This window comes from Stegodyphus dumicola, chromosome 9 (assembly GCF_044657685.1).
Source record: "Stegodyphus dumicola isolate Sdum_Otavi_A_Nest chromosome 9, ASM4465768v1".
In the NCBI taxonomy this organism is placed as follows: domain Eukaryota; kingdom Metazoa; phylum Arthropoda; class Arachnida; order Araneae; family Eresidae; genus Stegodyphus; species Stegodyphus dumicola.
The window spans coordinates 114,097,766-114,123,146 of NC_140776.1; the positions used below are offsets into that span (position 1 = coordinate 114,097,766).

At 33.9% G+C, this 25,381-nt stretch overlaps 1 protein-coding gene across 3 annotated transcripts in view; it reads left to right on the plus strand.

The window, feature by feature from the left end:
• LOC118195955 (apoptosis-resistant E3 ubiquitin protein ligase 1) overlaps positions 1–25,381 on the plus strand; it is a 164,320-nt gene that overhangs the window by 104,464 nt on the left and 34,475 nt on the right. For all 3 annotated transcript variants that reach the window (XM_085823943.1, XM_085823944.1, XM_085823945.1), the window contains one exon: positions 7,927–8,052. In XM_085823943.1, coding sequence (XP_085680069.1) covers positions 7,927–8,052 — 126 coding nt within the window. The remainder of the gene's footprint in view (positions 1–7,926; positions 8,053–25,381) is intronic.

Sequence of the window (25,381 nt, forward strand, 5' to 3'; positions counted from 1 at the left end):
TACTGCAGGGGCAGATTTAGACTTTTAAGGCCCTAAGCTATTTGATATATGGGGCCGTTTAGAAGTCTGTTTTACTATATTTATTTTTTAATTTTTTTGGAGGGCGGGCTACACTGTACCTTATGTAGCTTATACGTATATCCTGCACTGGTCCACTGAAACAGATTTTATCACAGATAGTGTTTTTGTGATTCCGGTCCTAAAACAATATTTGTATCTTGATAAAAATTTTCAAATTTAGTATAAAAGCTCGATAAAGTTAGTAACTTGACATGAAAAGGAAACTGATCTAGTAATTTAACATAGAAAAGAAAATGATCTTATGTAAAAATTTGCAGTTACATTGAATATATTTCATTTTATATCAAAATTTGGAAAGTTGTGCAACAATAAATAAATTGAAATTTCACACTAATCTATGATAGAAGGTTTCCAGGTGTGTGTTTCTCTCTCACACACACACATACATACACACACAAGCATGTTGGTGTGTGATGAGTCATAATTTCAAGTTGTTTCATTTTCAGGTTAGGAGCATTAGATTGACAATCAAAACTTCGAGATTTCACAGAACAGAGAAATAACATTTATTAACGATAAACTTACAGATATAATATATTACTTCCACCTATAGTGGCCATGAAAACATAATCAAGCATCAAAAAAGGTATAAGACATGCGTCATTCTTTCTGTTCAAGCGTCAAGAGGAATATTTTCCATCGGCGCGCAGCAAGAGCGCAACCTATCTACCAAAAAGACGGAACTTATTCTGCCCCGATGAACATTGGTTCATTACAACATTATTATAAAGATCTTCAATTTTAGATTTAAACAAGTTTCCCAAACGTTCAACAGTATATCATTTAAAATAAGGATGCATAATGACAAATTTGAATTGAATAACAATTTTGAAATTGAATTTAGCAAAAAAAATTACAAATAAAACATACTTACAATCTCTAGAGTGAAAACAAAATAATGAAACTGCTAAATTACCATAATCCACAATTGTTAATCGATTCTCTGAATTTGAAACATAATTGAATTTTGAAACATAATTGAATTTAGTAGAGACACAAATTATGAATATACAATTAAGTTTTTTTTTTTTTTTTTTTTTTTTTTTTTAAATCTTATTCACTCAGTGGTAAGCGGGAAAGTTTATGTATAGGACGCTTCATTTCGCCCAATAAAGTTTTTAGTTTCACAACACAAACTTTTCCATCAGCACCAGGATATAGTTCAATTGCTCATCCAAGTCGCCACTTTAATAGAGGCAAATTTTCGTCCTTTATTAAGACGAAGTCATTGAGGGCTAAGTTTGGTTTATCCTTCAACCATTTGGTACGCCCTTGTAATTGTGAAAGATAACCTCTAGACCAACGTTTCCAAAAGCTCTGGAAAATTTCCTGTGTCACTTTCCATCTTTCAGCAGGGGTTAGCTTATTATTTGTAAGATCAGGTTCAGGAATTGCTGTTAATGTAGTCCCAATTAGGAAATGTCCATGTGTTAAAGGATTAAAATCTTCAGGGTCAGATGAGATGGAAACTATTGGCCTGGAATTCAAACATGCCTCGATTTGTGTAATTAAGGTGTGAAATTCTTCATATGTTAGAACAAGTGTCCCAATAGTCCACTTTAAGTGAATCTTCATTTGCTTCACTTCAGCCTCCCAGAGGCCTTCAAAGTGAAGGGCAGCAGGAGGGTTGAAGATCCATTGAATATTTTCACCGCTCAGGTAGTTTTGAAATGCTTCCTCAGAGGAAAGTGTAGCTATGTATCTTCTTAATTCTCAATCAGCCCCAACAAAGGTGGTTCCTCTATCTGAAAAGATTTTCTTGGGTTTTCCTCTGCGTGACACAAATCTTTTCAGACATCCTATCAATGCTTCAGTTGTTAGATCACTAACTACTTCTAGGTGAATGGCCTTTGTGGTGAAGCATATGTAAAGGCAAACATAACATTTATATCTCGTTCCCCCTCTTCCTTTCCTAGCTTTAATTAGGAAGGGGCCTGCAAAATCCAGTCCTGTATTCGAGAATGTTCTATCCGGCAATACACGAGAAGCTGGTAGGTCGCCCATTATCTGACTGGATGTGCTTGTTTGATTTTTAAAACATTTTATACATTTCCAAATTATTTTTCTTAAAATTTCTTGGCCGTTAACGATCCAATATTTCTGTCGCAGAGCAGATAATGTTAATGTGGCTCCTCCATGAAGGTTCACTTCATGAAAGTGTTTGACTATCAATTCAGTAACCTGGTGACTTTTGGGAAGAATGATTGGATACTTTGTGTTTTCTGAAAGGTTCGAGTTACAGAGTCTACCACTGACTCTAAGGATTTCTTCTCTTATCAAGGAAAGGATTTAATTTCAGGATTTTACTACCGAGATTCAGTTTCTTCCCTGCTTTCAAAAGTCTAATTTTTCTAAATTCGGAATTTTGTATGATTTTGAAAATCAAATTGCTTGCCTTATTCAGTTCTTTAATTGTTAAAAAAACGCTTGAGTTTTAAAGATGTAGGTTTAATATTGTTGCAGAATCTTAAACACCATGCAGTTACGTGTTTCAATTTTTTCCAGGGTGAAAACCTGGATGTCAATTGAAATTCAGACTCTTGGCTAATAACAGAACGTACAGTAGTTTGACGCTGTTCTACCTGTACCTCTTCTACCATAGTCTCAATCAAAAGATCAAAAGATGATGAAGGTAGACTTTTCTCTTTTAACCACATTTTTCCATTGAACCAAAGTTTATTTCCCACTAGATCAGAAGTTCTTAATGCACGTGAAACTATGTCAGCAGGATTTTCATATCCCTTCAGTATTTCCATTGCGAAGGTGATACAAGTTCTTGTATTTCACGTACATGATTAGCAACAAAGGGTTTCCATTTATTAACGGTACCCCTGATCCAGTGAAGAACGATTTTAGAGTCACTAAAACAAAATACATTATCTTCTTGGATATTAACAATTTCCTTAGGTATTTAACTATTCTTGCAGCAATAATGGCTCCCATAAATTCTAAACGAGGCAAGGTTAATTTTTTAAGTGGGGATACACGGCTCTTTGAAAGCACAAAATACATACAGCAAGAATCAGAATCACAAAAATATGCAACAGCTCCATATCCCTTGAGGCTGGTGTCACAAAAGACAAAAAGCTCTATTTTATCAAAATTTACACATTTATCATTTAATATATATTTTCTAGGAATACACAAGTTGAGAATAACTTCAATTTCAAAATACCAAGTTTTAAATTTTCCACTCAAATCGCTGGACAAAATTGTGTCCCAATCAATACCCAATTCTCATAACTCTTGCAATAAGAATTTTATTCTGATAACAAAAGGTGCAATGAAGCCGACTGGGTCATAAATTTTTGCTACAATCTATAATACTTTTCACTTTGTAACGTGTTTCCAATCAACTGGTTGTAAAAGTTTTTGTATATCTAATTTCAATGTGTCCTCATCCAAATCCCAAATTACTCGCAACACCTTTAACGTTTTCTTAACCAAACAATCTTCCTTATTAATTAAACCAATATCTTGCCAATGATTTTTTAAAGATACGGAATTTGATTCAAATTTTCTTAAGTTCATACCAGCATCTTGAAGAATTTTAACTGCATCAGTTAATAATGAAAAAACTTCTTCAATGGAGTTTGCTCCATGGATAAGGTCATCCACATATAAGGACTTATTTAACATGTCAACAGCTTTATTATATTCCCTTTCATAACCTTTAATATGATGCTTGATAATGACGGAAAAAATAAAGGGTCTTGTTGTCATCCCAAACGGCACTCGCCACATTCGGAAAACCTTAAAGCCTAAACTATTGTCACTATTGTCGAAAAAATGATCAAACCACAAGAACCTTAAAAAATTTCTCTCTTCAGTATTAATTTAAATTTGGTGAAAAGCCTTCTCTATGTCTGCACAAAATGCAACTTTATATACGCGAAATTTTAAAATTTTATCCAACAAGTTAGGATTTAAATTAGGGCCTGATATCAAACATTCATTTAACGATTTAGCTCCTTCAGACTTAGAGGAAGCCATCATAAACTATTCTTATTCTTGTTACTTTTCCTTCATGTATAACGGGCCTATGAGGCATATAATAACAGTTAGGTTCATTTTCAACAAACTTACATTGTTCAATAATCCCTTTTTCAACTTGTTCTCTAATTATACTATCATATTCATTATATAGGAAATCATTTCCCTTTAATTTATGCTTTAGTCCTAGAAATTGTTGTTTAGCAATGAAAAAATTATCACCGAGTTGTGATTTATTGTCCTTCCAAAAGAGTTTTGTTTCGTATTTGTCGTTATTAAATTTCATATTGTCGTTGAAATGCTTAATAGTATTCAAATCAGTTTCCGAAAACGTTTTATTTTCATTTTCAATTCCTATCTAATCCAATTTCCAAAATGACTGCAAGTCAAATGTATTTCCTTCAGGGGTAGATAAAAACAAAGCATTAATACGAGTATTATTATTTTTTACTTTACCCATCACTGTGTATCCAAATATTGTCGGTACTATAAACAAACCATCATTAATCATTGAAATACTTCCCGCTTGTATACGCCAGTAGAATATTTACAGTCAGCGCCAAGTAGAATATTTATGTTCTCATTAACGGGACTTGTATCCGAAAGTTTCACTTTTTTTAGTCATAAATTCTTTAATGTTTTGACATGTGGATGGTGATTGGAATTCTATTGATGATATTATTAATTCTATCCCGATAGCTTCTACAACAACGGCAGCAATCATCGTTTTTATTTTTAGACTATATATATCAAATTCTTGTGAGTTATCGTGCTGATTTCCAAATGAATAAATCGTTAGACATTCTTTCTAATGACTTGCCACTCTAAATCACGCGCTAACTTGTGGGTGATGAAGTTTCTTTCACTACCTGAATCAATTAATAACCTTACGATTCTCGATTTATTTTTGCTTTGAGCAATAACAGAACATGTCTGTAAAAGCGCACTGTTTTCAGGTTTCAGAGTATTACAGTGGGAAATAGATACTAAAGTTCTTTTTGCGTATCTGCGAATTTAACATCTTCCATTTCTTTCAATTTCAAAGGGCAGAAAAGTTTAGTATGATTTTTCTCGTTACAATTTTTGCATGGTTGTATTTTTTACCTGTAATTCGATGACAAATGTGATTTTAGAAAGCATCTGTAACAAAGACCTTCCCCTTTTAATTTGTTTTGTTTTTGTTCGTTGGAAAATTTCAAACATCCGACAGATGTATGTTCATTTGATTTGCAGAGTATGCAAAACTTTTTTGCCGATGTGTTAAAAGCACAAGCTTGTGATTTGACTTTATAATTTTTGAACCCTTGTTTAGGATTACCCCCTGTGTATTTATTACCTTTTGAGCTATTAACAACATACTTGTTTCTTGGCATTCAGTTTCGATTTTAATGAACTCTATTAATTCACTCACTTCAATGTTTTGGTTAGATGCTCTTTTCCTATGGAATTCAAGAGCTAAATTTTCATGTAACAATTTAAGAATTATTGGGTTCAGTAACTGTCCTTATGAACCGCTTGTAACATCTAAACTACTTAAATTTCTAACACAGATTTGTAATTGATCATAGAGCTTTCTTAACTCAAAAATTTTCAAGATCAAGAACTTTTAACTGGTTCTAACTGTAACAATATATGCATGAATTTTGATATAATAACATCTCTACGACAAAACCTCTCTTCTAAACTTTAATACATATATCATAATTTTCTTCAGATAAAGCACAACCAGATACAGAATTATATGCGGAACCAGATAATAAACTTTTCAAATATGTAAACTTATCTATTTTAGATAAACTTTGATTGGAATGAATAGCATTATCATACGAATTAAAGAAATTCAAGCCATTTACTGGGATCACCAGCAAATTTTTCTATATTTAATTTAGGTAACTTTACTGAAGCACTATTCGTAACAACATTGTTACCATTCAGTGTACTACTAATACCATTACTAGTTGTAAGTATACTTCTTTCAACAACTTCATTATTGTTAATTTTCTCTACTGTACTAACAATAATTTAAAAGTTATCATTTTTTCATCATACTCTTCACATGCAAGTAGTTCATTATCATATTCTTTTCATCAATTATGAGAGCATTGATCTTTCAGTCAAGATTTTTAAGTTTCTCATGGTATTCAATTAACAGTTCATATGATGAATTTAAATCTTCTAGATGCTCTTTACTTAATTCTTCTGATAATAATTTTTCAAGTTTTTTTAGTAGTAACTTTACTATGTACAATAGCACATTTCTTTTTTTCTTTTGCTAAATCATTTTCAAAGATCAATACCAAGAACAAATAAATCAAAATTCTTACCTTTCAATAGGTAATTCCCCTTTTGCGGATTTGCAGGTTTTAGACACCAAAATAATGGTGTCCCATGAGTCATAATTTCAAATTGTTTCATTTTCGTTTTAGGAGAGCATTAGATTGATAATCAACACTTCAAGATTTCACAGAACACAGAAATAACATTTATTAATGATAAACTCAAATATATAATATATTACTTCCGCCTATAACGGCCATGAAAACATAATCAAGCATCAAAAAAGTTATAAGACAGGCATCATTCTTTCTGCTCAAGCGTCAAGAGGAATATTTTCCATCGGTGTGCAGCAAAAGCGCCACCTGTCTACCGAAAAGATGGAACACATGTATATAATCAAATTATGCGAATTACCATTTTTACCGATTTCGGGATGTTTAGTAGGGCACTTAATTTCTTATCATTTTTTGTCAAAACCACTTTATGATAAAATCCAAAGTTTGCAAGGAAACCAAAGATTATACAGTCAAAAGTCGTTAATCCAGACTCGTCTGGACTTCGGCGATTCTGGATTATCGATTTTTCCGGATTATAGATCATCAGTTTAAATCGCGTAAGATGGCATGCAGAAATTCTAAAATTAAAAATATGAAACCGTAATTTATGAAATAAAGAACAATTATAATCTAAAAGGGTATCAAAATTTACAAAAAAAAAAAAAAAAAAAAGCTTGATATTTATTTGTTTACTTTATTAAAAATTTCTTTCAATGTAAGTTGTTTAAGTTGCTTCGTTTTATGTGATAATACTTTCTCTTTAATTCTATAAACAGACATAATTTCTTGTTCATTTACAAAGTTCCCCTGTTCAAGTCCCCTTAATTGCTGTGCCGAGAATACCGACTAACTTGTCAATCGAAATTTTTTCGTTTTCACTAACCTCTCTGTCACATTCTTCATGTCTTTATCCATTTTTTGCAGCAATTCCACTTTTTGTTTGATGGACATCAAAACATACTTTCGTTTTGTAGATCCTTTGGAAGTTCCAGCATCGGAAATTCTATTTGACATAATCGAAAGTTCAAGTTTACTTTTATAAAATTGCTCTTATAGTCTGCAAAAAATAATAAGCGGGATCCAATTTGAAGATTAAGCAACAACGCAATCATTAACATTAACTGAAATAGGTAATTAGATAATTTTAGCTTATACCATTCGTTATACATTAAATGTGCAGGCGAAAACGTATTCTGCACTTGCGCACACGCATATGCGCAGTAGTCCAGGTCTTACGCATACGCCGCGCAGAAAGTTTTTAGCTTTGAAGTCCGGATTATAGGTGTCCGAATTAACGACTTTTGACTGTATTTGGTTAAAGAAGCCAGTGACCTCATAAAAACAGGTAAGGTAAAAAAAAAAAAAAAAACAGGTAAACAGGTAAAAAAATGGAAGTATAATTTTTTAATGTGTATATCATGCTGTATTTTATATAGTATGTACATTTAACATAAATTGAAAATATAAATTATATGACTTTTTAATTGGCTCTTTTGTAGCAGTACTTTTTTTTTTCCAGTATTTTGAACATGATGATCCTGAACTTTTTGTGAATAAAGTGAAGTATATTTTGGAAAATGATATAGACAATATGGGCTTGTGTTTTACAGAAGAAATATATGATTCATCTGGACAGTTAATTGAGGTATTTTAATTTTTTGTGTTATATAATATGACATATTAAATGCCTCCCCTTTTTTTTAAATTTTCCATAATAAGAAAAAGGGTACTTAAGTATTATCTGATCCATAAAGTTGGCAGAGATCTCACCAAATTTGGACCATTCATTTCTGCTGAATTCTTAGGAACTGATACATCTGTACTTACTAAACAATATCAGCCTTCGACCAACTTTATTTTTGCATTTCTTAAAAAGGCTTTCTTCTTCTATTTCTACTATTTCGTTTGGTCATTAAATTTACTAGAAGCTCTGTTTAAAATGATATGAGTACAGACTTTCGATAGGTAATTTCTTCACTATATAACTATTTTGTCAGCTATGTTCAGCCGACCATACTGTGTGTGGTATATCGAGAACTATCATTGTGTATATCATAATCTGACTTTAAGCTGGCACCGCGCCAAGCATCAAAGCGCGCGCAGTAATTAGAAAAGGACTGGAGACTGGAATGCGAGTAGCTGTAATTATGGAGAGCTGTAGATATAAGTGTGTATGCGAGTGATGATATATTTTGTATATATAATGAAAGTAGCATGTATTTAAATGAGTGTATTTTGTGAAATAATTACCCACTAAAGGATACACAACACCTGGCGACGAGGATGGGATGATTTAAAAAGAAATGTGCCTAATGCAATCTCAATAAGGATTTAGGAGATTCCCCAAAGATGGCTCAAGGTAAAACTTTTATAATCATTTTTCTTTCGGAAGACTCATCATGGAGCAGCTTGTAACTGAGTTAATAGCACAGAATAGAGCTCTAATGCAGACTTACTGCAATTATTACTCCACAGATGGACAATTTGAAACTTTCGGTTCAGTTTGAAAAATATAATGAACATGAAGAACAGTTTAATTCGTTTCTGGAAAGATTTGAAAGTTATTTAGATATAAAAAAAGTTTCACAGGATAAGCTTAGGAAAGTACTGATTTCCAGTTTGTCCGAAAAAATGTATAGTTTCTTAAACAACTTGCTGGCTCTTGATAATCCTTCCAATAAAAATTATGATGTGTTAAAAACAACATTAAGAAATCATTTAAATCCTAAGCCACTTATAATTCCTAGCAGACATGTATTTTTAAATCAAAAGCAGCACGAGGGGGAAACAATTAGTATGTATATGGCAGACTTAAGGTCACTTGCCATACCGTGCTTATGATCAGAACATGTTAAATACGATGTTGCAGAATGTATTTGTTAGTGGGCTTAGAGGTAGGGCTATTCTGGATATAATTTTTGAGCAGGATAATATCAGTTTAGATGATACTTTAAAAATAGGTTTGGCAATGAAAAAAGCTTTGAAAAGTGCAAATGAAATAATTGGAAAACCAGTGGAAATTAAGGAATTTAGTGCCAGGAATAAAGGTAAATATGTTGGTCGTTCCAAAACAAAAGTTTGAAAAACAAAACTCTGCAGCTAAAAGTGCTAAAGGCGATGTGAACTGACCTTCTTGTAAATTTAAGACAATTTATTTTTCTCTTTAAATTCTTTTCTTCTTAAAAATTTAAGATTAAGAAATTCTTGTAAATTTAAGACAAGTATCTGCAGATTTTGTAAGAAAAGTGGGCACATTGAAAGGGCATGCTACAATGCTAAAAACGCTGAAAAATGAAAGCGAAACAAAAACAGTTAAATGTAGGAAATGAAAACACAGTTCTTATAAACAGCATACATTCCAGTGACGTGAAAAATAGGAAACCCCCATAATGGTTCAAGTAAACATAGAAGGAAAACTGGTAGCAATGGAACTGGATACAGGGGTGCAGTATCGGTAATAAGTTTTAAAAATTTCTGGAAAATTTCGAAAAAGAAAATTAAAAATACAAGTATGGTATTTAAAACATATGATGGAGAAAAACTGAATCGAACCACGGACCTCTGGAATACCGGCCCAGCGTGCAGAACCACTACACCACGAAGGATGCTAGGAAAGTGGGAGAAATACCTTATATACTCCCCTTTTTTTAAAGCCTAGGGTGACTAGGCTTTTAGAGGAGAGGTTTAGCCCTCTTGATATTTGCAAATGTATTGTAGTTTCAGCAGCTCGGCATACTACATACGTACCTTTTTTAAATAAAGGCCAGTCTTAGTGCTAGGCATTTGTATACTAATTCAAAGTTAGCTTTTAGTTAGAGTTTTAGATAGTAGTTTTATATTCTTATGTTCAGACCACAAGTGGTTGGTCTCTGTATTCCAAAGTTCAGAAGTGCCTGTAAAATATTGAAAATAAAGGGTTTTGTATACCCTTCCTGCTTGTGTCGTCTATTATACACAAATCTTGAACATAGCTTGAGTAAGCTCCCTGTCCTTATTCACGGCATTCCATGTTGCCAAAGCAAATCAAGTGAAACACAAGTCCTGACAACATTGGCAACTGTTGCATCACCCGTGGGGTTAGGTGCGGTGCTTCTTGATGGAACAGAAAGGCCAATTGCATATGCTTCAAGAACACTGACTGAAACGGAGAAAAAATATTCTCAAACCGATAAAGAAGCTTTATCAATCATTTGGGGAATAAAAAAAAAATTTTCTGTACTTAAAAGGCAGAAAATTTACATTAATTACAGATCATAAACCTCTTGTTGCAATTTTCGGCTCAAAGAAAGACATGCCAGTTTTGCCAGCAACAAGACTCTTGCATTATGCTTTTGCTTTACAGTCATTCCAATTTGATATTATTTACCAAAAAAACAAACGAGCATGGAAATGCTGACTTTCTATCACGATTACCGATGAACTCAGACCAACTGTCTGTTCAGAATGTAACTATTTTTCTATTACAGCAGATTGAAACTCTTCCAATCATGGCCAGAGCTTTGGCTAAAGAAACTGAAATTGATGCAGAACTCAGTTCTCTGCTGCAAATACTTCAAAGTGGCAGGGAATTAAAAGGAAGAGAGATGGAGTATAGTCTCCAAGATGGCTGTATAACGTATGGTCAACGCGTTTGTATTCCAAAACGATACCTTGTTAATGTTTTGAAAGAGTTGCACCACGGACACTTAGGGACTGTAAAGATGAAAGCAATTGCTAGATCATATGTATTTTGGAATGGTATAGATTAAAGATATCGAAAATACTTCCAAAAACTGTTCTAAATGTGCAAAACATAAAATAGATCCTCCTAAGGTAAAAGCTCATCATTGGGAGTACCCGAGCGCTCCAATGGAACGTTATCACATCGATTATGCAGGACCTATTTTTGGGCATATGCTTTTGATAATCATTGATGCTCACTCAAAATGGCGAGAAACCTATCCAATGAAATCAAGCTTGACTTTCAAAGCGATAGAATGTTTATGGGACTTTTTTTTTTTTTTTTTTTTTGCACTATTCGGATTGCTAATATTGTTAGTGAGTGATAACGGGCCACAATTCACTTCACATCAGTTTAAGACATTTCTAAGAGTAACGGAATCAAACACAAAACTACAGCATCATTTAAACCATCTAGTAATAGGCAGGTTGAACGGAGTGTGTTTACAGTAAAACAATCTTTAAGAAAAATGCAAAATTATTCAGGAACTTTGAGACAAAACAGTACATTTTTAAAATTTTTAAACAGTACATGAGTACATTTTTGATGCAATATAGGAAAGCTCTGAATTTGACTACTCTGCAGAGCCCTGCAATGCTAATGCTGAAGAGGGAAATTCGAACAAGAATAGATTTATTGAGACTAGATCTCAAAAGGAGGGTGGAAGACAGAGTTCAAAAAGGAACCTACAAGTTTGCAGACCGAGGATTTAAAGTAGGAGATAGAGTGGCAGTAAGAAATTATTGCCAAGGTGATAGACGATGGAGATTTGGAGCAGTCTAATCCAACGATGGGCAGCTTCATTACACCATAAATGTAGATGGTCAGCTATGGCAATGACATATCAATCAGATGTGTGATGGAGGAACTGTAACAGATGAGAGGTTCATACCTCCACCTCCAGCTTTTGTGATTTCCAAAGAGCCTGATAAGAGTAGAGTTCCAGAACCATCCAAAGATAATAGCCACCAGGCTGATGTGTCTCTGTCATCCTCCGAGTCCAAGGTTGTATGAGATGTTCCATCCACCGGAGCTGTTGCTGATACAACCAGGTTACCAAAGAAACCAGCTGTGCCACAACCTTTGCCTCGGTTCAGTAGAATTCGATGTTCCCCAGATAGACTGCAATTTTGATAAAGGGAGAGGGATGTGGTATATCGAGAACTATCGATGTGTATATCATAATCGGACTTTAAGATGGCCAAGCATCGAAGTGCGTGCAGTAATTAGAAAAGGACTGGAATGCGAGTAGCTGTAATTATGGAGAGCTGTAGATATAAGTGTGTATGCGAGTGATGATATATTTTGTATATATAATGAAAGTAGCATGTAGTTAAATGAGTGTATTTTGTGAAATAATTACCCATTAAAGGATACACAAAACTGTGTTCAATCATAAATACATACTTTTTTTTTTTTTTTTTTTTTTTTTTTTAAAGAATCCATTAAGTTTGGAAATATTTCATTGCATGCTATTTTGCAGCAGGCAGTTCTGAAATTTTAATAATTTTTTCCAAAGTAGAAAAATGTAGCAATAACAGTTAATTTATATCCTTTTCCATAAAAACAAAATGTGATTTATATAAAATCAATCGAGGTTGCATCAAACAAAAGCAGAAATGTTATGAATTTGTTTGGTCATGCTTATCTGTAACTGGTGCTAATTTGCACGGGCTTGGTAACAGTTTCAGAATTGATGGGATAATGCTTAAATACTAGAGAAAGTATTAAAACTTCAGTCTCTTTTGCTGTAATTTCTCTTTGGATATGAGTTTTTTACATGCTAGGTACTGCTGTGCATTTTTCAGATACATTATTCATTGTTATGAAACCCCATCCTATTAGAATCATAATAAAACCACAAATCTCTAATGTTTATTTGAATCTTTTTTTTTTTTTTTTTTTTTTTTTTTTTTTTTTTTTTAATGTTTTACTTTATAGAGAAGGATATTTTCTAAGATTTTATGAAAGGGGTATTACATACAAATCATAACTCGTTTTTATTTTTAAAATCAAAAGTGTTTTTTTTCATACAAACAGCTTTGCAGTTTCATCAGTTTAGTGTGGTGTTGACAGGGCTGGATTAAAACCTTTAGAGACCCTAATCGTTCAAAACATTTTGGTGCCTAGACACGTTGACACTATTTTTTCTTCATTCCTTTTCTCGCTTGGTTATTATTTAGCTGCACAGTTCATTCCAAGCTAAATCCATCAATGGGAAATTTTTTGGTGCTTCCTTTCCTGAATGCTTAAGGACCTTTTTGTTGTGCCATCTTTTCCTGATGCCCTAGGCACATGCTTATATTGTTTAATGTTTAATTTAGTCCTAAGTATCGATGATATAAGCAAAACTCTGTGTATATATAATTATTAAAAAATAGATAATTTGAAATCGATATCGTACCTGAAGCCAACATTTCTCAAACTGTTTGCATGTAGGGTCACTTTTATAAATTGGAACGTTTTGTAGGGCATATCTCTCTTGTTACCTTCGAAAGCAATTATTTTATTATATGTTATGACCCATATACTTATATTTTTTAATATAGTTAATTAAAATTCATTTGATTTGTATCTCTGTGAAGTAATTAAGTTAGCAAAAAAAATATATTCATGTTTAATAATTTAAAACTATTAGAACTTGGATAATCTTTATCATACTAAAAATTAAAAAAAAAAAAATGTTAGTGTGCTGAAAGATGCTAATTAAATGTTCTATCTAAAAATTCATATGTAGTACACCCATCCTATGAGCCAGTTTAAATGCCAATTGATATTTGACACACCTGTCTCTGAAATACAGTTGGCAGCCGATGCAAATATGATGCATATATCATACACTAGTTTATTTTTCAATCACAAATCTAAACTTGAAAGTAAATTTAAAGATACCAAAATCTGTCAAAATGCCATAATTTCTTAGTTTATCACAACGTATGGACAGTATTGGGAAAAAATATTCACATACATTTGTATTAACTTTACTAAACTTATTTGCATTCTGTTTAAAAAGGGGGGAAGGAAATGGGGGAAGAAATATTGTTACCTTGTTCATACTTGTCAGTCACACTGTACCAATTTTCCTAATCAATTCTATGAATCGTGTAATGTTGCAGAATATTTAATTTTTTGTAGGGTTCACTCACTCTTATAAACTTGTGATATGTGCATATTGTTGAACAGTATATTACTCCTGTACTGGGAAGCATATTCACTAATTAAACATGTACTAATTTTTGTAATATTTGTACAATTTCTAGAACATACAGTAATTTGAAAATTTTGTAGCACTTAATAAAATATGTCACACAGTATTAAAATATTGTATAAATTTATTTCATGTGAAATGATTATTGCTAAAAAAGGCCTGAGAAGCATCCAGTTTTGGGAGGTAAAATGATCAAGATAGATGAAGATTGCACCGGCAAAGATTTACATGTAACTGCTTTCAGACTTAGAGGAAAATAGTGGAATTGAATTTTCAAATAAAATAATGTATATAAAATACTTGGGTATTCATCCTTTATCAGAAAAGTTCCAGGACAAAAGCCGTAAAAACTAGAAAATTGCACTTGGTAATAATCCTAGCTCCTGTTAAAGTAGTCCCCTTGGCTATCTGTACAGAGTTACTAATGTTTCTGGAGGCTCTGGAAGCAAGCAGGAAAATCTCCAACTGTGATGCTTGTAAGCTCATTTGTCATAGCCTGTTGGATGTCTGCAATATCTTGATGAAGTTTTTCTTTCAGTCCCTTTTCACTGATGGAAACAAGAAAAAATCACAAGGTGAGATGTCGGGTGAATATCGCGGATGTGGGATGTCAATACCAGAATGTCTGGCCAAATACTCATTAACAGATAAAGTAGTATGGACTTTGCATTGTCATGTCACTCTTTGCATTGTCATGCAGTAAGAACGTGTCCTGAAAATGCCACAAATCAAGGTGGCAACATCAAATTGCTTGTTGCAAACATTTCAAGACTTAAATGTAAAGAGTTTGTTCACTGTTTGATTTGGAGGAAAATATTAAAGGTGAACCAGTTCTTTAAAATCAAAGAATGTGATCAACATTATCTTTGTTCTCGAAGGTTGTCGCTTGACTTTTTTCGAGGCTGGCGCTTCAAAACTCTGCCATTCAGCTCTTTGATGCTTAATGTGAAGGTCATACTGGTAGCACCAACTTTCATCCCCCACAGTAATCTTTCACACAAATGTGGGATCACGTCTGTCTCAATCCAATAGTTTAGAAAAATTCTTCATCTTTCCTCTTTCTGTTCGTCTGTTAGTGAACGAGGGACGATTTTTGCATCAAGTTTCCGTTACCCTAAATCTTCGCATAAAATCTTATGACACACGTATCACGATTCAAATTCAGCTCTGATATTATACTCACAGTTAAACGACAGTCTTCTCGCAATAACTGCCTTACGCAGTCTACATTTGCCATCTTGCACTGAATCTCTGTGTTCACAAAACTTTTTGTGCCACTCGAAAACATGACTTCTTGAAAATGCCTCACCTGCATATGCTTGCTTAAACATGTCCCACATTTCACTAGGCTTTTCCCGAGTTTAAAGCAGAACTTAATGTTCACTCTTTGCTCACAATCGGCATCCATTGTGTCACCTTAATGAATGCAACAACAACCCGAACAATGTGTTGCTAAGCACAGTCCTGCCATTTAGTTAGTTTGTGCGAAAACACGATCAGGGTCATGTCAAGTAAGAACACATACCAGGTAACATAAAAAAATTAGTTCCTTTTTAGTATTGGAAACTCAGAAATTTAAAAAAAAAAAGTCCTGGAACTTTTCTGACAAAGGATGTATCTAATGATGGTAATAACAATAATTCTGGTAAACACAAATCATGCACAAAAACAAACAACACTTATTTATGTGTAAAAAACAAAACATGTACAGTCAAAAGTCGTTAATCCGGACTCGTCGGGACTTCGGCGATTCCGGATTATCGATTTTTCCGGATTAGACATCATCAGTTTAAATCTTGTAAGATAACATGCAGAAATTCTAAAATTAAAAATATGAAACCGTAATTTATGAAATAAATTATGATCTAAAGGGTATCAAAATTTACAAAAAAAAAAGCTTAATATTTATTTGTTTACTTTATTAAACATTTCTTTCAACCCGCGCATACGTAAAGCGTACATTATGCATAGTCGAAATTAGAAAATTGCAACCAGAAAACTATTTGATGTGTATTCGTGATATTTATAATGACGAGGAATTTGATTTAAATCATATCAAAAACAGAGTACAACGAGATGAAATACTACATTTAGTAAGGAATTATAAGCCGAATAAAATTAAAATAAAAATATCTTCCCTGAAGATAAGGATAATGCTGACAGATCAACTTCCAGTTCATTGCGCACTGCGATGCCCCCCCCCCCCCCGCAAAAAGCAGCGTGAAATTGATAAACAGATTTTAGAATGATTAGAGAAACAAATCACCTCTCTGTCACTTTCTTCATACCTTTATCCATTTTTTGCAGCAATTCCACTTTTTGTTTGATGGACATCGAAACATACTTTCGTTTTGTAGATCCTTTGGGAGCTCCAGCATTGGAAATTCTATTTGACATAATCGAAAGTTCAAGCACTTTTATAAAATTGCTCTTACAGTCTGCAAAAAATAATAAGCCAGATCCAATTTGAAGATTAAGGAACAACGCGATCATCAACATTAACTGAAATAGATAATTAGATAATTTTAGCTTATACCGTCTGTTATACATTAAACGCGCATGCGAAAACGTATTCTGCGCTTGCGTACACGCATATGCGCAGTCATAAAGGTCTTACACGCACACGTAAACGCCTATGCGCATGTGTCAACGCGGCGCATGCGCAGAAAGTTTTTAGCTTTGAGGTCCGAATTAACAACTTTTGACTGTATAATACATATTGTTTTGTTTTGCTAATCATTTCTTCTCTATCATCTATTTTACATATCCTACTAAAGTAAGAGCCGTATCTGCGTTCCTTTTAGGTGTTCACTTTTCAAGATGGATAGTATATGTGTATTCTAAAAATTAATAGGAAAATTAGTGCATTTTACCTGCAAAGATTATGCCATTTATTAATAACTATATCTAAAAAATAGATATTTTTCTCACACAGTTTTGTATGCTGAAGAAAATATATGTTTATACATTTGCTAGAGTCCAAAATTTTTTACATGCAGAAAAGCACCGATTTTTCATAAAGTGCTAAACAAAATTTAATAAATTTTTATGGTATACAAGTATCATTACATATAAATCTAACTTGGAAAAATGAGCTTGAATGCTTATGACATAAAGCAAAATCTAAATAATATGTGGCAATGAATTTTTTTAAAAAATGAATACATTGGAAATGCATGCAGACTTTTGATATTAATGGAAATATGATCTCCCCTTCCCCAGTATGTGTCAACATGTGATATCTTGTCTCAATAGAATGATTAATGAAAGTTTGGGACAATACCTTTCATTCTTCCACTAATATGGGTTTCAGAACATAGAGTTTTTTAAAGGATTTCAATATGCTATGCTTAAAAATTTTCCACAAAGGCATCCCTCCTCTTAGACAAATAACCCTCATATCTTTTCCCATAATTAAAATAATCTAGTCCAGGGTCGGCAAACTATGACCTGCTTCTTTTTAATCTGGTCACGGAGGATGATGTTATTTTTTACTTGAAAAATAAATCAAATAACTGTTAGGAAATGGCCGATAATTGAGTTGAAAAGTTGTAAATAATGACCGTTGTAACCTTGGCTACTAATGTTCAAAACTAAATTATGAATAGGAACAGCATAAATTATAAACTAATAGCTAAGTTTATTGCTTTTTATTTCCCAGCTATCTAAATGTGACGCTACTAGCAACGTTTGGAAACCAAAACCAAGCAATCATGAATCAGAACTAGTTGCCATTCAGCATAAAGAAATTAAAATATAAATATGAACTACTTGTTGCCATTCAACATAAAAGAAATATAAATATGTTTATTAACAAAATATTAAAGTTAATTTTATAAAATAATTAAACACATGAACAAATATATGAAATAAAAAATAATTGTTTCTCATGCAATAACTAGGCCACTACACGACTCCCCCCACCAGTAACTAAGTTACGTTACGAAGAGGGAGAAATAGGTAGTAACTAGTATTGCAGTGTTAACCACTATCAGAATAATTTACAGTCCTTGAATCTAACAGGTAAACGTATAGTTCTCTGCCTGTGCGAGAATGTTTTTGATTCACATCTTAATTTGAGTCCGGTCTGGTTTTTTTATCCGATCTATTCGCTGAAACACATGAGAACAATTTTTTAAGTTGTTATGTACAAATATCCGTTCAGGTGTATTTTTTACGAATTAGTCTAGGTCCAATAACTTCCATCTGTTTCTGGAGGTTATTAGCAAAAGTCTCTGGTGCTGTCTGGATACTTGGTTTGCTGAAAAACTCTCCAGGAAGTCTGAGACTCTGGCCATAAACTACTTTCGCAATAGAATGATTTTTATGTTCTTGAATAGCAGTACGCAAACCCAAAAGTACTGTTGGTAATGTGTCCGTCCAATATATGTTGCTGTGGGCTTTGAATGCTGTTTTTAATGTTCTGTGAAGGCGCTCAACTTTGCCATTACAGGAGGGGTGGTAGGTAGTAGTGTGTTGTAAATTGATGCCACAGATTTTGGAAAAAGCTCGTAATGTATCACTTTTAAATTGGGATCCACAATCACTAATGAGTTTGCTTGGCGTTCTGAAACATGCAATCCAGTTGCTATAAAAGGCACTTGCGACATTCTCAGCTGAAATATTTTCTAAAGGAATTGCTTCCATCCAATTCGAAAATCTATCTATGCAAGTAAGACAATAAATATTCCCTTTAGATGTGATAAACCTATGAGATCGATATGGATGACAGAAAATCTTCCTGGTGGTACTTCAAACTCACCTAATTTTGTTTTGGTATGCTAACTGATTTTAGCTTTTTGGCAAGGAATGCAGGTTCTTGTCTACAACTGTACATCTTTTTTTTATGTTAGGCCAAATGCATTTTGATGTCATGAATTTCACAGTCGATTTTGTGCTTGGATGTGATAAACCATGAATTCGCTGAAAGACGTGTTTTCTGAAAGCCTGAGAAATATACGGCCGAATATGTTTAGTTGCTGTATCACACCACAAATATTTCCCTGAAGGTAGAGAACATTGCTTTAAATTCAAGGAAGTAGTGTTTTGCAAACTCTTCAGCTCTGTTCATCAGCTATTTTATCATAATCTATCGATGAAATTTCATTAACTCTAGGTAATGTATCGGCCACAATATTATTCTCACGTTTTACATATTTGATATCAGTCAAAAACTGGGAGATTTATTGAAGTTGGCGAGCTTGTCTGGGTGCTGCTTTGTCAAGTTTTTGACAAAAGGCAAATATTAAAGGCTTATGATCTGTATAAATTGTAAATACTCTTCCTTCTAGAAAATGCTTAAAGTGTCTAACTGAAAGATATATGCTTAATAGTTCTCTATCATAGGTGCTATATTTTTGCTAAGTATTATTTAATTTTTTAGAAAAAAAATGCTATTGGTTTCCACAAGGAGTTTTCATATTGTTTCAACACTGAGCCAATCGCCGTATCTGAAGCATCTGTAAACAATGCCAGAGATAGTTCAGTATTGGGAAAAGACAACAGTGCCGAGTTCAACAGTTCATTCTTGCACATTTCAAACTGTTTTTCAGCTTCTTCAGTCCATTCGATTTTACGTCTGTCCCTCTTTTTAGCTCCCTTAAGATACGCATGTAACAATGCTTGATTCTTCGCTGCATCTTTTATGTAATGACGATAAAAGTTAAGTATTCCCAGAAAAGTTCTAAGTTCATGAATTGTTTCTGGTCGTTTGTTGTTAGTAATAGCTTGAACTCTTTCTGGCAAAGGAGGGGAACCCTTAGGTGTAATTAGGTAGCCTAGAAACTCAATTTGTGGAACAGCAAATACAGATTTTGAAACATTAATTCCTAACCCAAATGTATTTAATCTTTCGAAAACTAATTTAAAGTAATTTTCGTGTTCTTCATGGGTACTGGATGCAATGAGTATATCATCTAAATAGGGGAAAATGAATTCTAATCCTCTAAAGACTTCGTGAATAAATCGTTGGACCGTTACAAGAGCATTTTTTAAACCGAAACTCATTACATTAAATTCGTATAAACCGAAAGGAGTGATGATAGCCGTTTTACATTTGTTTTCTTCTGCAATGGGAATTTGAAATAAGCTTTGAATAAATCAATTTTAGAAAAAATATTTGTACGTCTTAAAATATGATGAAAATCTTCAATGCGAGGAATTGGGTATCGATCAGGTACTGTCTGCGCATTCAGTCGTTGGTAGTCCCCGCAAGGACGATATGAACCATCCTTGTAACAAGGTGCAAGGGGCTTGACCATTGGGAGTTTCATGGATGAATTATTCCATTGTCAAGCATAAATTTAAATTCCTCTTTAGCTAAGCGTTTTAGATCGAGCTACCGTGCCTTTGAATAAACAGGTTGACCATCAGTCGTAAGAAAATGTGTAACACCATGTTTAATACGTGTAGGAAAAAGGTTAGGTTTAGAAATTTCGGGATATTTCGACAGTAAATCAAAAATTTTTATGGATTTATTTAATGTGGTTACTGAGTAATGACTGGAAATAACAGCGACATCACATTGGACACAAAGCTGTGTTACGCCATCAATTAATTTTTCCTTATTTATATCGATAAGCAATTTATATGTGTGAAGAAAATCAGCTCCTAAAATACCTTTTGTGACAACAGATTTTGTGAAAGAAAACAGAAAATCATGACGTAATACCAAATCAAGAGTTAGCGTTTTTATGCCATAAGTGTAAATATCTGTGCCATTAGCTGCATACTATTCTGTGAAGTAGCAGGAATTATGCTTACGTCAGCTCCGCTATCAATAAGAAAGTGCAAATTTGATCTTCAGTCACGAATGAATAAACGAAATTTGCAACAATCCTTCATATTTTCTGCAGAAGCGTTTGCCGCTGAACCTACTGCAGATTCGAGTTTTCCTGGTTTTTGCAATTGTTGTTTACCTAAGCACACGGAGGCCGGCATTTCTCTGGAATACATTTTGCTCCAAATTTGAAAGTGATAGAAACAAAATTTGCCAGTATGGTCGTATCATTTGCGAGAACAGCTTCGAGATCGTGAACGTGAATTACGTAAATTCGAGTCCCTGCGTCTTGATTAAATGGTTATTTGATCAATTTTTTGTTCCAAGAGAGGTAATTCCTTGCAACAAATCATTTACAGGAACAGAAGTGGCATTAGCACTAAATATTTCTGGTTTCCGATTCATATCACTAATTTTATCTGCCATAGACGCTAACTTGGTTACATCTTCATCACTAACTAATAATATTTTTTTTTATTAAGTTAGGTAGCTTCTCTAGCCGTAATGTTTTGATTAGATTATCAGACACATCTGTAGTAGCAACTGATCTTAACTTCTGCAAAAGTTGGCTTGGTTTCATGTCTCCAAGCTCAATACCAGTAATCAAATGCTTAATCCGTACATTTTCACTTTCTTTGAATAAATGCCCTAACCTAATTTTAGCATTCGAATATTTTGTGGCACTGTCATTCGTTACAATGTCCCAAAGATTTTCAACGAACTTAGGTTCAAGCTGTGAAACTAAATAATTAAATTTCATTTCTTCTGAAACGATATTACTAATTTTGAACTGAGCTTCAACTTGAAAAAAACCATATTTCTGGTTTATCAGTCCAAAAAAGAGGAATTTTTACACTCACCTTATGAAGCTCGGGTGACTGCATCGTTTCTTCCATAACAGTTTCAGAAGAGTCATTTAATGACATTTCAAAAATTAATCAGGGTCACCACGATGGGGCCTTGGCTACTAATCTTCAAAACTAAATTATGAATAGGAACAGCATAAATTATAAACAAATAGCTAAGTTTATTGCTTTTTATTTTCTAGCTATTGAAATGCGACGCTACTAGCAATGTTTGGAAACCAAAACCAAGCAATCATGAATCAGAACTAGTTGCCATTCAGCATAAAGGAATTTAAATATAAATATGAACTACTTGTTGCCATTCAACATAAAAGAAATATAAATATGATTATTAACAAAATATTAAAGTTAATTTTATAAAATAATTAAACACATGAAAAAATATATGAATATGAAAAATATATGAATAATTATTTTTCATGCAATAACTAGGCCACTACACCGTAAGTGGCAAGTAGTGTCATATTCTTTCATTTGTTGCTATTTTTAAAAGCGCTCCCAACAGGCGAATGTTTGTCCATTGTGCACAGCACCAGCGTGTTGAGAGTTTTGGTCTAGCGTTGAGGGTGGTATCATCTATCTATTTAATCTGTGATATTTTCTTTTTATTTTATTCTATCCATCACCTAGCATTGCTATGTCACTCTCAAAATCAAAGAAAAAGAGAAAAAAAGACTTTGTATATCGTGTTTTTAAAGCAGAATGGAATTATTTTGTCATAGAATTAAATGACAAAGTTTTATGTTTAATACGCATTAGCATAATAGCTGTGTGAAAAGAGTACAGTATGCGTCATCATTACGAAACTAATACGACGCAGTATTCAGATTTTATAAAAAATTAACAATCATTAAAATTGAAAAGTTAAAACAGAAGGTATCACTTGCTTACATAACTTACAACTTTAGGAAATATTAATTTTAAACCCAAGTGTGATGAAATATCATCTCAGAAAAACAATTACGTTCTTTGCATGAGAAATCTTAATGGATTTTAAAATGAGTTTTGTAATATATAAACTTTTAGTCTTTATTTTGAGTATTAGTAAAATGTGTATAAATATTGTGTAAATGTATTACTTCATAGTTTAAAAAAAATGAATGCTTTTCCTGCTCTTTAAGAAAATTAACCATTAATATCATTCTAAAAAAAAGTTTGATTACCCCATATCTATTCCATCCTTAGATCTCCTTTGTTGTGCAGTCAGTGAAACACAAGCTTTTGGACATGAAGGCATTTCTCGTTAAGCCTTTTATATGCATTTTGGAGTAATGCAAAAATTTTTAATGCAGCAGCAAGTTCTAAATTTAAATCCTTAACCATCAAATTCCTTGAAGAATTTAACCACTTTGTCACTTCCATAATGATCCACCCTACACTTCTAAATGGCTGATAGCTCTTGAATTTGATTCTCTTAATACCATAAAAATCATTTGATTAATTAAATGAATCAAATAACTGAAATCCCCAGCATTTAAGTGCTTATGAATGCTGCACACTTTTAGTTTAGCCCAGGTTCAAATCTCAGTAAATGTGCAGATGCCATGGGCATTTAATTTCCCTTAGAAAATCTGGAGTGAAAACATTTCCTTTTTTTAGGTAGATAACTTGAGTGCTTTGCCCTAATTCAGTTGAAGTCACCAAAATCAAATCCTGCATTATTGAAGTTGTGAAGAAATGTACTTTTTGTACATTATTAAAGTTGTGAAGTAATTGCCATACCTTTGGACAACATCTTGTCATTGTTTGCATTTCAGAATTAGGCCACTGAAATTAAATTGGATAATGCTAATTAGGTATTCATTCTGCTCATTTTATCAGTTTGATTATTTCATAAAATATTTTTTATGGTGTAAAAGTAGTTTTGGGCACCAGTGTAGCTAAGCAACTTTATCTTTTATATATATATATATATATATGTACACACACCTTTTTGCCCTCAGGGGCTCACTTTTGTGAGTACGGGTGTGGCAATCCCGAGGTACCCTAGCCCTTCAGGGGATCATCTTCTTATTGAGACGGGTGTCACGATCCTGGAGCCCCAGTGATCTATCCTCTTTTCCGTCTCCTCTCCTCTTGGCTGGATCTTTTTCCCTTCCCTTCTCCCTTGTGGTTTCTCTCTACGGAGTTTGGGGCTTGTCACGAGAGGCTGGAACAGACCTTGTCTCTAGTTCTCGAGTGGCGAGAAAACTGCCCACGTGTTTGCCGTGCGTGGAGACCCGTGTCGCTGGAAAGGAGGGTCCTGGTAGTTGAGGGGCGAGGTACTGTCCCCAACACACTGCTTTGGCCTCTGCTTCAGCTAAACGGGAGGCACCTTAGTCGTCCTCACGGGTGTCAATCGGCTGGTCACTAGTCCTTGTGTCAGTGGCTTGGGGTCAAGCTCTCGGGAGTACCTGCTTTCGGGAAAGCCGACTGTGGGGCTTCAGTTTGCGTATAGGTCCGGCTAGCCCTAACACAGGAATCTGTGTTCCCTTGTTGGGCTCCGTGGTGGGCGGGGCCGTCGGACCCGAATCTTTTCTTATTTCAATATGGCTAATTCTCAAATTTTTCTGATCAAAGACTTCGAAGTCACTCCAGTCTCTCAACCTAGTTCTGAAACGTCCACTACTAAACCAGTCACTCAACCTAGCTCTGAACCACCTACTAATAAACCAATTATTCAACCTAGTTCTGAAAAGTCTACTACTAAACCAGTCACTCAATCTAGTTCTGAAAATTCTGCAAAAAAATTACGGACAGATGCAAATAAAAAAAATCATAACAATAGTCCCCGTTTCCTAGTCATCTCTAGTCCTTCTGGCGAAATGCATAAGATGTCTCCTTTCGTGATTAACAAATACATCCAGTCTTGTATTGGTGAGCCGAGAAATATAAAGCGTCTCCGCTCCGGAGACTTCCTTATTGATACAATCTCAGCCACCCAGTCTGCTTCTTTACTTCAAATAACTAAACTTGGGCAAGCGAATGTCAATGTAACAGCACATAAGACACTGAATTATTGTCGTGGCGTTATATCGGAATTCGACCTTCTGTATGTTCCTGAAGAAGAGATCGCTTCCGAGCTATCCGACCAAAATGTCTGCGGTGCTAGGCGGATCAAGATGCATAAGGAAGGTAAGTTGATTGATACGAAACACGTGATCCTTACCTTCAACACGCCTGATCTGCCTAAGAATATTAAGGCCGGATATTTAAATTGTCCCGTAAGACCCTATATTCCCAACCCTATGCGATGCTTCCAATGCCAGCGTTTCGGCCATTCTAAGACGTCTTGTCGTGGCAGCCTCACATGCGCCCGATGCTCACAGATTGGCCACGATTCTGAAAATTGTACCGCTGCGCCTCTTTGTATAAATTGCAAGGGTGAGCACCCAGCATTTTCACGCCTCTGTCCAAAATGGA